This window comes from Sus scrofa, chromosome 4 (genome assembly GCF_000003025.6).
Source record: "Sus scrofa isolate TJ Tabasco breed Duroc chromosome 4, Sscrofa11.1, whole genome shotgun sequence".
NCBI lineage: Eukaryota > Metazoa > Chordata > Mammalia > Artiodactyla > Suidae > Sus > Sus scrofa.
Genome location: NC_010446.5, coordinates 127514679 through 127529054, shown reverse-complemented (window position 1 = coordinate 127529054; position 14376 = coordinate 127514679). Strand labels below are relative to the sequence as shown.

Here is a 14376-nt window from a genome sequence, read left to right as displayed (position 1 = left end):
CTTGAATGAGACTCAGTACCTTTATAAAGATATACCTTTATTACTCTGAAATAAATCATGCTTATCTACCTTTATTACTCCAAAATTAATCATGTTTAACTATATAAAAGTCACTAAAGTTAAATTATATTTATTCATTATTTCATATGCATGAGTCTGCAACCAGTATTTAATTAAGACTAAGGCCTGTGGGTGTTTTTCTTTTAGATCAGCTATCTGTTTTTTCTTTTTAGTGCCGCACCTGTGGCCTATTTAAATTCCCAGGCTAGGAGTCAAATCAGAGGTGCAGCTGCCGGCCTACACCACAGCCACAGCCACAGGGGATCCTTAAGCCATTTAGTGAGGTCAGGGATCAAACCTGCATCCTCATGGATACTAGATGGGTTCTTAACCCTCTGAGCCCCAACGGGAACTCCAGCTGTCTCAATTTTCAATGACTACTTCTACCCCACAGTATGAAATATATGCATTTGCATAGATAATACAGCGTCTCTGATTCTACTTGTTTCCTTTTTTCTAATCCTTGTTTCACAATAAATCTGAACTATCTGTAGGGGAAAAAACTCAAAATGTATTAATTGAAAGAGTTTGGAAAATATACAAAAGCCAAGTACCCAAAACAGTGATTTCGGTTAAAACCATAATAACAGCTCACCTACAACCAGGCCACATTCAGGACAGATCATATCACCAGCTCTGTAGTCTTCCACTAAGATTGCATCTGGATGGTTTGGACATGTGACTCTTGGAAGAGCATCCAAACTAGATAAAAAAAAAAAAAAATTTTTTTTAATATTCTCCTAACCTACACGCAACATAGTTCTAGTCTTTTTTGGGGGGGGGATTTTGAACACTTTTCCAATACTACATTTATAATTTTTGTTAAATTTTCAAAGGAAACATCCTAGTCAGGATACTTTAAATCCTAGCTGGTAAAGAACAGATTCCACTGGAATTTTTTTTTTTTTTTCTTTTTTGGCCCACACCCGAGGCATATGGAAGAACCAGGCTAGGTGGGGGTCGAATCAGAGCAACACACGACAGCCACAGCAATGCGGGATCTGAACCGAATCTGCAACCTACACCACAGCTCACACCAGATCCTTAACCCAATGAGCGAGGCCAGGGATTGAACCTGTGTCTTTATGGATACTAGTTGGGTTTGTTACCACTGAGCCATGAGAGGAACTCCCTGGAATAGTTACTGGTTTGAAGACATGGAAAGCTTTAAAAACTTAAATGGGGGCTTATCAGACACAACTTAGATTTACAAGGAGATCCTGCTGAATAGCATTGAAAACTATGTTGAGATACTCATGTTGCAACAGAAGAAAGGGTGGGGGAAAAATATAATTGTAATGTATACATGTAAGGATAACCTGACCCCCTTGCTGTACAGTGGGAAAATAAAAAAAATATATATTAAAAAAAAAAACTTAAATGGAAAACAAGTGTTTTTTCTCTTGACATGTAGGCTACTGAAATGCTTACAAATCCATGAGCATGGAAATAACTAGCTACCATAACAACAGCAACATTTACATGTAACTATCTGAATTTGCTACTCTTGCCACTAATTCCTCTGGTCAGAGAATACATGTTAAATCTGTATTATTCTACTTGCTGGATACCTAGTAATAAACTAGAATAGTACACTGAACCTATAAAAGGAGGTAGTGATTTCATTTGGTCCAGAACTGAGTTTGTCAGCATTCAGTAAATGGTTTCAAAAGCTACTTTTAGGAGTTCCCGTCGTGGCGCAGTGGTTAACGAATCCGACTAGGAACCATGAGGTTGCGGGTTCGGTCCCTGCCCTTGCTCAGTGGGTTAACGATCCGGCGTTGCTGTGAGCTGTGGTGTAGTTTGCAGACGCGGCTCGGATCCCACGTTGCTGTGGCTCTGGCGTAGGCCGGTGGCTACAGCTCCGATTCGACCCCTAGCCTGGGAACCTCCATATGCTGCGGGAGCGGCCCAAGAAATAGCAACAACAACACAAAAGACAAAAAAAAAAAAAAAAAAAGCTACTTTTAAATCTATCTGTGAATTTGCTCGATTATTATATTTTGAAAATAAGTCAATTTGGGGAAGACAGATCAGCCTTAAATGACCCAAGAGAGTCAGTTTTAAAAAAGAACAAAGACATTTAACACACATTTCTCATTTTTTTTTGGGGGGGGTCTTTTCCTCTTTTTAGCGCCACACCCGTGGCATATGGAGGTTCCCAGGCTAGGGGTCAAATCAGAGCTGTGGCCACCGGCCTATGGCACAATGTGGCATCTGAGGCGAGTCAGCGACCTGCACCATAGCTCACAGCAAGCCGGATCTTTTTTTTTTTTTTTTTTGTCATTTCTTGGGCCGCTCCCGCAGCATATGGAGGTTCCCAGGCTAGGGGTCGAATTGGAGCTGTAGCCACCGGTCTACACCAGAGCCACAGCAACATGGGATCCGAGCCTCGTCTGCAACCTATACCACAGCTCACGGCAATGCCGGATCCTTAACCCACTGAGCAAGGCCAGGGATTGAACGCGCAACCTCATGGTTCCTGGTCGGATTCATTAACCACTGTGCCACGACGGGAACTCCAAGCAAGCTGGATCTTTAACCCACTGAGCGAGGCCAGGGATCAAACCCACGTCCTGGTGGATGCTAGTTGGGTTCGTTAACCACTGAGCCACGACAGGAACTCCATTAACTTACGTTTCTTAATTATTTCTGGGGATGTGACCTTACAATCATAAAATGTCTGCTATCATTGAAAATAACCCCTTTTTAAAAGTTCCCACCTGAAATACTATAGAACAGTTATGTTTTAGCCATCACAAATACACATGTAAAAAGACAACATCAACCATTCTGAAACCATGTTAAACAGGTATCTGTGAATTTGGATAGTTTCTCAAACTACCAAGTACAATTCAGAATGTTAACTCTCAACAGAGGTACTTCTGGAGTTTCCATCGTGGCGCAGTGAAACAAATCCAACTAGGAACCATGAGGTTTCGAGTTTGATCTCTGGCCTCACTCAATGGGTTAAGGATCCGGCGTGAACTGTGGTGTAGGTCGCAGACGTGGCTTGGATCCCATGTTGCTGTGGCTGTGGTGCAGGCCGGCAGCTACAGCTCTGATTAGATCCCTAGGCCTGGGAACCTCCATATGCCTTGGGTGCGGCCCTAAAAGGACAAAAGATCAAACAAATCAAAGATAACAGGTAATTCCCGCTAAAAAATTGATAAAATAATCCACATTCCAAAAATTTATATAATCAGGTTAACCAAAACAGGTCTTTTCACTGGGAAAATAAAGGATGGAAGTTTGCTTTATATTCATGCTTATTCCATAAATTCCTATTAGGAAAATATTTTAATAAATTGTAACAAATAAAATATTAAGAAATTGGCATAATTATAAAAGGTTGTCAAAGGAAACGTCGGCAGAGAACAGAAATTACAAATGTATAAAATGGGCAGCTGTGACACACAGCATACATGGGACCGACACATTCTGCACTATTAAATGGCAGAGAGAATATCACATGCACATATATGAATATAAAAATGATATAAAACATGTCGAAGATGGGCTAAGCGGAAAGAGCACTGCAGAGATTTTATAGAAAGTGAAAAAAGCGTAACTACAATTACACGAAATAACATGAATGAATCTCAAAATGCTGATCAAAAGACCCCCACAGGGGACGACACGTGCATTTATACATAAAGCTTCCATCGGGTAAAACAAATCTATGGTGTTCGAAGTCAGGCTGTGGTTCTTCTCAGGTGAAAAGCAAAGGGGCAGAGAGCGTTCCTCTTCGACTGCTCTTTGGAAGGAACACAGGTTAGGACTACACGTTTGCTAAAGCACAGAATCCTTCGGAAAACTCGGAGCAACTGGCTACAAGGGCTGCTCTGGAGAAGACTTAGGAGCCAGGAGCTCAGGAAGGAAGGAAGCTGCTGCTCACTCTTCTTGGGTGTGTACAATTCGCACGTGTGTTACTCAACGCAAAATAAAATGAAACTACTGGAAACAGTCCACTTCTAAACAAACTACCCACCAGGGTAACAAATGAGGAACCTCAAGAGTGGGGTGGTGGGAGGACAAAGGGGGCACAAGAGGGAAGAATCCAGCAAACTGCCCCCACTGACACTGGAACAATTAGGCGACCTAAGGAGCCAGGCAGCTCCCAACTGCACTCTCCAGTATTTTCGGGAGGCCTACTGTGTGCCCAGTACTGTACACAGATTACTCATCTTCACAGCAACCCTGCAAATTAAGCAATGTCTCCACTTGATTTTTGTCTTTTTAGGGCTGCACCCACGGCGTATGGAGCTTCCCAGGCTAGGGGTCCAACGAGAGCTACAGCTGCCGGCCTGCACCACGGCCACAGCACACGGGATCCTTAACCCAATGAGCAAGGTCAGGGATTGAACCTGCGTCCTCCCGGATACAGATCAGATTCCTTTCCGCTGAGCCACAACGGGAACTCCCACAATATCCCCACTTTAAAAACAATGCTCACAGAACGATTTTCCTGAAGTCACAGAATCAGTAAGTGGTAAAGTGTAGCTTTGAACTCAGAGTATTTCTGTTCTCCGCTTTGAAGACAGCAGGCCGTTCCAGAGCCCAGTACCTGTACATCTTCCTCAGGGAAAAGCTCACAGCACAAATCCTAACATTTACCTTTGTTCTCACTGGTATATGGAGAGACAGACAACCGCAATGACATATTTAAGATCCGGACATGCCCCGAGAAACGTATTTCAAGGACGTTTTTAACAAATGGAGACAATGAGGGCACAGAGAGGACACGTGCCATGTGTTCTTTCAGTAAAAAATCCATCCAGTGAATGTGCTGCATCCAGCTGCTACAACATTTCCTTCAAACACAAGTTTCTGCTCTGTTATCTACAAAAGCCCCACTGTGACCCCCTTTCCCACCGACTGCCCCAGCAGACTGTCAGCTGTTTTCAGGTGTCTTTGGGAAGCTCGTTCTCCATTTACCTACAAGGAAGCCTTACCTGACAGAGCCACACCCAGACAGAACGTTCAATCCCAGAAGTACAATCAGTAAACAAGTGTCACTGGCTTTGAGAGCTGCCTCCAGTTGTTTTAGCTAAAGCCCTCTCCTCCTCCCTCCTTGCTGAAATACAGCAACAAAAAGTAATGGGCCTTGGCCGTCACCAGAAAGGGCCTGGATTTCTCCAGCTTCCTATTTTGTGATAATGGCTTTCACAGGGAATTCAACGCCACAGACGATACCAAGCTCAGAAAAATCATGCCAGAGGTGCCTGTCTTCTAGAAGCTACAGAACTGGATTTGATACTTTCAATACATTCTGAGTAACGAGAGGCCAAGTACGGTAACAGAAAAGAGACGCTACACTGTTCTCACATTAACCTCGGAAGAGACACCACTGGTACGACTCGGTGTATTTACGCTTGGGCACAAACCCTAGTATCTACCTCACAGTGGTCACGAGGGAGGCAATTAGGGTCTGCAAGCATTTCTCAGGTCACAGGACTAAGGGCCGTCTCCATGGCACTGCATCCATTTCCTGCAGATTGGACTACACCACGCTCAAAACCTACAGAAGAGAGGCTTCCCCGCACACGTCGGTCGTCTTCCGCAGGCAAGCCTTTCCGGAGCAGAACGCAGAAGACGTGCGGACAGGAGCCTCCCACGAGAGAACGCAGCCTCGCTCAGAAAGGCCCCGGCTCCCACCGCGCACCTGCGGGACGCCAGGGACGGCCGTCCGCCCCAACCCTCCGGCTGTCAGGTCGCCGGCGGCCTGGACCTGACCCTTCCCGCTCTTCGGGGAGGAGGAGTCACGGCCCCTCGGGCTGGTGGAGCCGCAGACGGAAAACAGGCCAAGAAGTTAGCCGAACAAGACAGGACGGCTGGACCAGCTGCAGAGGACGCGAGGCCGGGGCCGGGACCCGGGAGCCCCAGACAGGGAAGCGCCGGCGGCCGGTACCCCGCGCCGCCCCCGCGTCGGGAAGCGCCTTTGTCCCGGCGGCCGGCCGCCCGCCGCCTGTCCCCGCACCCCGGCCCTGGGGGCCCGCCCGCCGCCCGGCCTCGGCTGCCCGGCCCCCCGCAGGCTCACCGGCTGGTCGACGCCATCTTCACGGCCCCTCCGGCTCCCGACCGGCGACGACGACGGACGCCCGCAAACAGGAAGCGCTTGCGGCGACGAGACGCGGCGAGCCGAGCTTTTATAGGCGAGCCGTCCACGCAGGCGTCATCGGGCGCGGCTACGGGTCGGGAGAAGGGCCAAGAAAGTGAGCTCCTGGACGCCACGTGCTTTGCGTTTTCTCATTTTCCTTTTCGGTCTCGGTGGTTTCCCGGTCGCCGGCACATCGAGGCAACTACTCAGGAAAACGCTCAAGGGCCCCAGCAAACGGGCTACACCTGACACCCTCAACTTGGCTGGGTCAAAACACCAGGACAACCCGGGCTTTGGAGGGGGCAAAGCCCTCACCCCCCAGGGCTAACCACCCCTCCCCCGCCGGGAGTCGGCGCTCAGCTCTTACTTGCCCAGAGGGCGATTCCACCTAGGTATTTGGAATAAAGAGGAATGCACTTAGGTCAGCCCAGATGTCAGTTCAGGCTCAGTCATCCCCTAGCAAGCTGTGTCTTCCTTCGCCCTTCGCACCTGGGGGCAAGAGGCAATAGCATCTGCCTTGTGTACCCTTTTAGAATTGGCAGGAGATGAAACAAACTGTGGGAGAGCATTGTGCACCCGTGAGGCAGGGAGATGCGGGCCTTACCTTCCTGTTGTTGTCATGGTCTTTGCAACTTGGGCATAGCTGAAATACAGAGAATTTACCAGAACGTTCAGATACCCCAAAAGTCCCTAAATTTATTAAATACCCAAACTAATGGCACAAAATTAATAAAAACAACAGCAACACTATCACTACGTCGTTGAAAACAAACTACCCTTGGCCCAGTGGGAATAGAGGGAAAAGGGTTTCTGTGGGGATGAGCACTTAGAATACTGCGGCTGCTTTGTTCTTTGGGGCATGGAACTGACACCACTGGGCAAACGTTGTTTCCTTGAAAGGTGGGGAAGTCTTGCTTCCTTAGAAAGAAAAAGGTGTGTAAGAGGGAGAAGTTTAGGAACTCATATAGGAGTGGGGATGGGGGAGCTTTTTTTTTGGTCTTCCCAACTAACTCTGCAATTAAAAACCCTGACTATTTTTGTGGGGGCTTTTCTCCCACAATATCTGGTAAAGCTTCAAAACACCAGAGTTCCCGTCATTGCTCAGCTGTTGACGAACCTGACTAGCATCCATGAGGAAGCCGGTTTGATCCCTGGCCCTGTTCAGTGGGTTAAGGAGCTGGCACTGCTGTGGCTGTGATGTAGGTGGGCGGCTACAGCTCCGATCTGACCCCTAGCCTGGGAACCTCCATATGCTGCCGGTGCGGCCCTAAAAAGCGCACACACAAAAAGCCAATTCATCTCAGCTGTGCCAAATGTTACCAGGAGAGGGCTTGCAGGTGCTGCGCCCCAATCTGGCAGAAGTTTCCATAGCAGAGCTTCTTGCCTTGGGAGAAGGGTGAGAGGAGGAGGAAGGGAACCAGGGGGGCACTCTTGAGCGTGAAGATAAGGACCCACCACCCGGTGGTTTAGGGTGGGCATTACATGAAGGAAGAAGCTATCAGAGAAAGTGAAACCCCAGAGGAGGGAAGCTGGGCAACTGGTTAAATTACACCTGCCCCACCTGAAGAATCTCTTATCTGTCATAACCTACTTAGGATGACTTTTATATTAAAATAGAAGCAGCTTAGGTAGGCCATTCCTTCTTCTCTTGTTAGTATAGCGTTGGCAATTTACAAAGCATTTCATCAACATTATCCCACTTAATCTTTGTATCTGATCCTGAGATTGAAACACACAGACTTGGGGTTTTGTCACCTAGGAGTCAATGACCTAGACTAGCATTTACCAAAACTTAGGAGTTGTTCATATAATCATTTTTATTTAACTTAATGATGTGAATTAATTAACCTGATTTATTTCAATCAATTATTTAAACTAACTCACTTTTTAAAAAAATCTTCTTTTTAGGGCCGCACTCAGGGCATATGGAGGTTCCCAGGCGAGGGGTTGAATTGGAGCTACAGCTGTTGGCCTACACCACAGCCACAGCAACGCTGGATCCGAGCTTCGTCTGTGACCTACACCACAGCTCACGGCAATGCTGGATTCTTAACCTGCTGAGCTAGGCCAGGGATCAAACCCGCATCCTCATGGATACTAGTCCGGTTCTTAACCCACTGAGCTATGATGGGAACTCCAATATGTTGTCTTTTGTGTCTGGCTTCTTCTAGACTTGGTGTGGGTTATGGAGGTTCATTAGTTTATCTTTTGGCCTCACTTTTGGAAACGCTGATAAATAAGTGTCTGTTATAAAAGTGTCTACATGGTGATATTGCAGAAAATGACAATTTCCTAACTTAAGGTTTGACAAATATTCGACTAGAAATCATGGAATGTTTGAAATATGTCATATGACATATTCTGCTGGACTAGGAAGAACAGCAGACTCACTGAAATGTAACACCAGCTCTGACTTGGACGCTTTTGGAAATGAGATGAAATGCCTAGAATATGAGGCAAACCTCATGTGCCTGGTGGCTAAGGGGCCATATGTATTCCTTCCAGAAATGCAAGGGGCTTTTAATTTTTCAAGGGTTTTATCATGTATGAAGATTTTCAAGCGCACTAAAAATTAGAGAAAATAGTATAATGACTCCTCATATGCCTGTCATCCTAATTAATTATCATGATTTCGCCACACTTGTTTTGCGTGTCCTTTTCGTCCCTTCTTCTTCTTTTGGCTGAAGTATTTTACAAAGAAATCCTCTAGGTCACTTGACTGATACATACTCTAGTCCACATTTCTAAAAAACATGGACTTAAACTTTTTTTATATAATGCTTCCTGAATTCCAACGGTCTCTTTACACACTGTTTTCAGTTGGTGATTGTCCAGGACCTGCTTCTTGCTGGTTTGGCTTCAATCTGGGCAGATAGGTGAGGCCCTGCTGAAGGTGGCAGGGAGCCCCAGAGGGAGTGGGAGGGCTACACAGAGCTCCGAGAACTAGGTGTGTTCTTGAAAGTAGGCCTGAGGTCCTTTGCAAGAGGACGTGTGTCAGTCACCTCTTATCTAGTGCTTGGTTATCTTGTCAGGCAAAGGTTATTATTCCTCTTTTCAAGTCTTAGAGAAGTTAAATAGGTAAATTGCCCAGGTTTACACAATAAATTGGTGGTGGTGGTAGAATTCAAAGCCAGAAATGACTGACTCTAAAACTGTCCCATGTCTATACCCACCTCCTATGTAACCCTTACTGCAAGACTGTATTCTTAAGCCCAAATTACTGTGCTCTGGGAAATACAGATTATAGTTGTAGAAACATTCACTATTCTTTTGATTCTTGAATAAAAGCATAAAGTTTTATTTAAATTCAGGTGGAGGGAGTAATAAAAATTAATAATCACAATATAATAGTGATAAACATATAGTGCTTACTATGGGCTAGGTACTATTTTAAGACTACATTTATTTGAGTTCCCTGGAGGCTCAGCAGGTTAAGGATCCGGTGTTGTTACTGCTGTAGCTCAGGTGGCTGCTGTGGCATGTGTTTGATCCCTGGCCTAGGAAATTTTGCATGCTGTGGCCGCAGCCAAAAGCAAACAAAAGAAGACTTTGCACCTTAACTCATTTAATCTTCCTAACACCTCCATGAGCTGGATACTATTACTGCCCCCACTTCATAGATGGAGGAATTGAGGCACAGAATGTTTACATAAATAGACTGAAGTCACACAGCTAGTAAGTGGCAGAGCTGGGATTTAAATACTGGCAGTTTGGCTCCAGGGTCCATGCTGTATGCCTCCTATTAGAAAATTAGCATACAGAGATGGAGGTTACAGATTTTAAGATGAAGAAATGGATTCAACAATCTGTGTACTTGTAGCCTTGATGTGGGCTAGATTTTATAAAGCAACTGTACTCTAAGATATTCTAGCCAGCTGACAGCGTAGGACATGTGTGTTTGTCAGTTCACTTGCTACCTAAGCTGAAATGTGCCTGTCTCGTGCCTTATTGCTACATGTACTTGCATATGTGATCCTGAAATTAACTTTTCCATTTGTTTGTTTGTTGATTTATTTAAAATCTTTGATTGTCTAAGTAATAGTGGCTTGTCCACTTGAGAATAAATCTGCTTTTACACTGAGAAAAACCAAGCAGCTTTTCCAAGTGTTAGAAAGTAGAATATAGGCTCAAAACATTAATAATCTAAAATAGACAATATTAATTGTAATTATCTGGAGTTCCCACTGTGGCTCAGCAGTTAACAAACCCGACTAGCATCACTGAGGATGTGGGTTCGATCCCTGGCCCTGCTCAGTGGGTTAAGGATCTAGTGCTGTGGTAAGCTGTGGTGTAGGGTTGCAGATGTAGCTCGGATCTCACGTTGCTATAGCTGGGGTGTAGGCTGGTGGCTACAGCTCTGATTTGACCCCTAGCCTGGAAACCTCCATATGCCAGCTGATTTGGCCATAAAAAGACAAAAAAAAAAAAAGTAATTGTTATTATCTTCTTACAGCATCAAGGACAAAGAGTTCTAAATTAACTCACTTTTAGAGTTCCCTTGTGGCGTAGCGGGTTAAGGGTCCAGTGTTGTCACTGCTTTGGTGAGGGTTCAGTCCCTGGACTGGGAACTTCCACATGCCATGGGTGCAACCAAAAAAATAAAAGATTGAAAGAAATTAATTCACTTTTAATATATGTTCAGTGGGCAATAGTTTTAAACTTCTAAATTACTCTTCTAAGAACAAAAGCTCTAAAGGGTTCACATTAGTGACTTGTAACTTTTTTTTCCAAATGATTTTTATTTTTTCCATTATAGTTGGTTTACAGTGTTCTGTCAATTTTCTACTGTACAGCAAGGTGACCGGGGCACATATACATACATACATTCTTTTTCTCACGTTATCAGGTTCCACCATAAGTGACTACATTTAGCTCCCTGTGCTACGCAGGAGAATCTCATTGTCCGTCCACTCCAAAGGCAAGAGTCTGCCTCTATGAACCCCAGACTCCCAGTCCATCCCACTCCCTCCTCCTCCCCCTTGGCAACCACAAGTCTGTTCTCCAAGTCCACGAGTTTCTTTTCTGTGGAAAGGTTCATTTGTGCCGTATATTAGATTCCAGATATCATATGGTATTTGTCTTTCTCTTTCTGATTTACCTCACTCAGTATGAGAGTCTCTAGTTCCATCCGTGTTACTGTAAATGGCAATATTTTGTTCTTTTTATGGCTGAGTAGTATTCCATTGTCTACATGTACCATATCTTCTTAATCCATTCATCTGTCGATGGACATTTAGGTTGTTTCCATGTGGCTTGTAGATATATATTTTTTTTTCATTTTTAGGGCCACATCACATATGGAAGTTCCCAGGCTAGGGGTTGAATTGGAGCTGCAGTTGCTGGTCTACACCTCAGCCACAGGATCTGAGCTGCATCTGTAACCTACACCAGAGCTCACAGCAACACCAGGTCTTCTACTCACAGAGTGAGGCCAGGGATCGAACCCACATCATCATAGATACTCGTCAAGTTCTTAAGTTGCTGAATAGTGGCTTTTAACTTTAAAAATATTTTTTTCCAAAAAGATATCATTTAGCATTAAGTATATGACTTTGAAAGTTATGTTGCATTACCTAGTGTTGTTTTATTATATGAAGCTAATATTTTCCCCAAATAACAATGTTCTCATTTTATAATAAAAACATGGAGAAATTGAATGGTATATGAGACTATAATTTCCTAAAAAATGTTTTTAAATACATGTATTTTAGTATAAATAAGTTGTCTTTAAAGTCCTATTAATGGTTTTAAAGTCCATTAATGGTTTTCTGACCTTTCCTACCTAGTATTTTCCTCTTTATTTTTTTTTAAGAAAGAAAATGGGATTTTTTATTAGAGCTAAATTTGAGGAGTTATAACCTAAGAAGAGCATCTCAGAAAGCTCTGAAAACTGTTCTGCCCGTTGCTCTTTTCAAGTAATGAATTATTGGGGGAAAATGAAAACATGAAACTATTCATATTCAAATGACCAGTTATTACCTGACACTTTCTTTTTTTGGTCTTTTCTAGGGCTGCTTTCCTTGACATACGGAGGTTCCCAGGGTAGGGGTCTAATGAGATCTGTAGCCACCGGCCTACACCAGAGCCACAGTAACATGGGATCCGAGCTGCGTCTGCAACCTACACCACAGCTCACAGCAACGCTGGATGCTTAACCCACTGAACAAAGCCAGGGATCAAACCCGCAACCTCATGGTTCCTCGTTGGATTCGTTAACCACTGAGCCACGAGGGGAACGCCAACCTGACACTTTCTTAAAGACAGCCTCTAGCATTAGATATTGACTGTTTCTCTGAAGATCACGTGCTGAAAACCTTATTGTGTAAAATAACTCCCTATTTTCAAATAATCTCATATTATATGTATGTTAAATTAAAACTCTATATTAATTATCAAGTAAGAGCAGGTGATAAGAATATAAAATTGCTCTCATTACTGTCTATTATAGCCGTGCATTGCTCACAGTGCTGTAAAGGGATACAACCTTTTTCGAAAGCAATTTGGCAAATACTCCATGAAGGATTTAGATGTGAAAGCCTCTTGAGGCAGTAATCCCACTTCTAAGAATTGGGGTAAGGAAATAATCAAAAATATGGGATACTATATTCATGAAGATGTCCACTGCAATGTTGTTTATAATAATATAACATTAGAAGCAAGATAAATGCTAAAAATAGGAAAATTGTAATTTTGGTTACAATGTTATGAAACAGAAGCAACATTTACCCTTGAAATGGGAGAATGATACACAGACAGCCCCTAAAATCTTAGTGCAATGTAGGTGGTAAAAACCAACTCACATACCAAGGACCTCTTCTAAGCAACATTTTGCCAGGGTTGATTCTGCTACTAAGGTGCTTGAAAATAAACAGTGGTGCGCCCACTGAGGGCCGAAGCATCCTAATTTTTCCTTAGGACCTTTGTGACTAACCTTTTGCAGGGAAGACATCCAGTGACTGTGGTTTGTCTGGTTTGTAAAGATGGTTTCCCGTCATGGCTGGCCTTTCCTTTCCTTTCCCCTAGTGCTTTCTCTCGTCTACAAAATTGTCCATTTTACTTGCTCCATCTCTCTACTTTCTGACCTTTCCTGCCTAGTATTTTGCTCTTTCACATGAAAATAAAAGGATCCCGACCTCCACTTGTGAAGTTAAGCACTTGCCACCCACAGTCCTGCCACTGATCTTAGCCCAAGTGGGTAATCGCTGCTCAGTCTCATGTCCAGACATTACAAAAGTCCACGTTATCAGGACCAGTCATTGCCATCTGAGTAGTAATGACGTGCCCCACTCTTCATGAGTGTTTTAAATGACAGTAACATGAGTAATTCCCATGTATAGCTTAATAGAGGTGGTGCTTGGTACCCCCATTTATTACTTAGAATACTCTGACTTTTTCAAGGAAAAAAAAATCAAAGTTAACTTGAATGTAGCTTTTCTCTTAAACCCACAAATCTCACAGTTGGTTAGGAATCTCCTACGGTTTTAATGACATTATTCTACGGCATTTGCATCCAGATGCGGTACAAGAGCTGCATAAAGCAGCACGGATGGACCTAAAGATTATCATACTAAGTGAGGCAAGTCAGACAAAGACACAAAATCATATGATATCACTTATATGTGGAATCCAAAAAAAAAAAAGATACAAATCAACTTATAAACAAAACAGGAATAGACCCACAGACACAGAAAACAAACTATGGTTTCCAACGGAGAGAGAGGGGAAGCAGATCAGGAGTTTGGGACTAACGTAAACACACCACTATACATCAAACAGATAACACGACATGGAACTATACTCAATATCTTTTCTTTCTTTTTTTTTTTGTCTTTTTAGGGCCGTACCGATGCATATGGAAGTTCCCAGGCTAGGGATTGAATCAGAGCTGCAGCCACCGGCCTGCCCCACAGCCACAGCAATGCAGGATCCGAGCTGCTGCGTCTGTGACCTACACCACAGCTCACGGCAATGTAGGATCCTTAACTCAATGAATGAAGCCGGGGGTCAAACCCGTGTCCTCATGGATACTAGTCAAGTTTGTGACCACTGAGCCACAGTGGGAACTCCCATTATCAGTATTACTTTAGACTGAGAACCAGACCCTGATTAGAAATATTTATTTACCAGGCGAAAGGGAGAGAGGTGTAATTTCAAGCTTGTGTGTTTGTGTGCGTGCATGGGTCCGTATGCACTATCTGGCTGAAAAAGGCCATCAG

The 14376-nt window shown here is 44.0% G+C and overlaps 1 protein-coding gene across 1 annotated transcript in view; it reads right to left on the bottom strand.

Annotated features, from left to right (window-relative positions):
* Positions 1-6253, bottom strand: part of GTF2B (general transcription factor IIB) — a 36804-nt gene extending 30551 nt beyond the window's left edge. The window contains exons 1-2 of the mRNA XM_001929406.6: positions 6101-6253; positions 656-762 (exon numbers count right to left, since the gene is read on the bottom strand). Of these exons, the coding sequence (XP_001929441.3) occupies positions 656-762; positions 6101-6117 (124 nt within the window). The 5' untranslated portion in view covers positions 6118-6253. The remainder of the gene's footprint in view (positions 1-655; positions 763-6100) is intronic.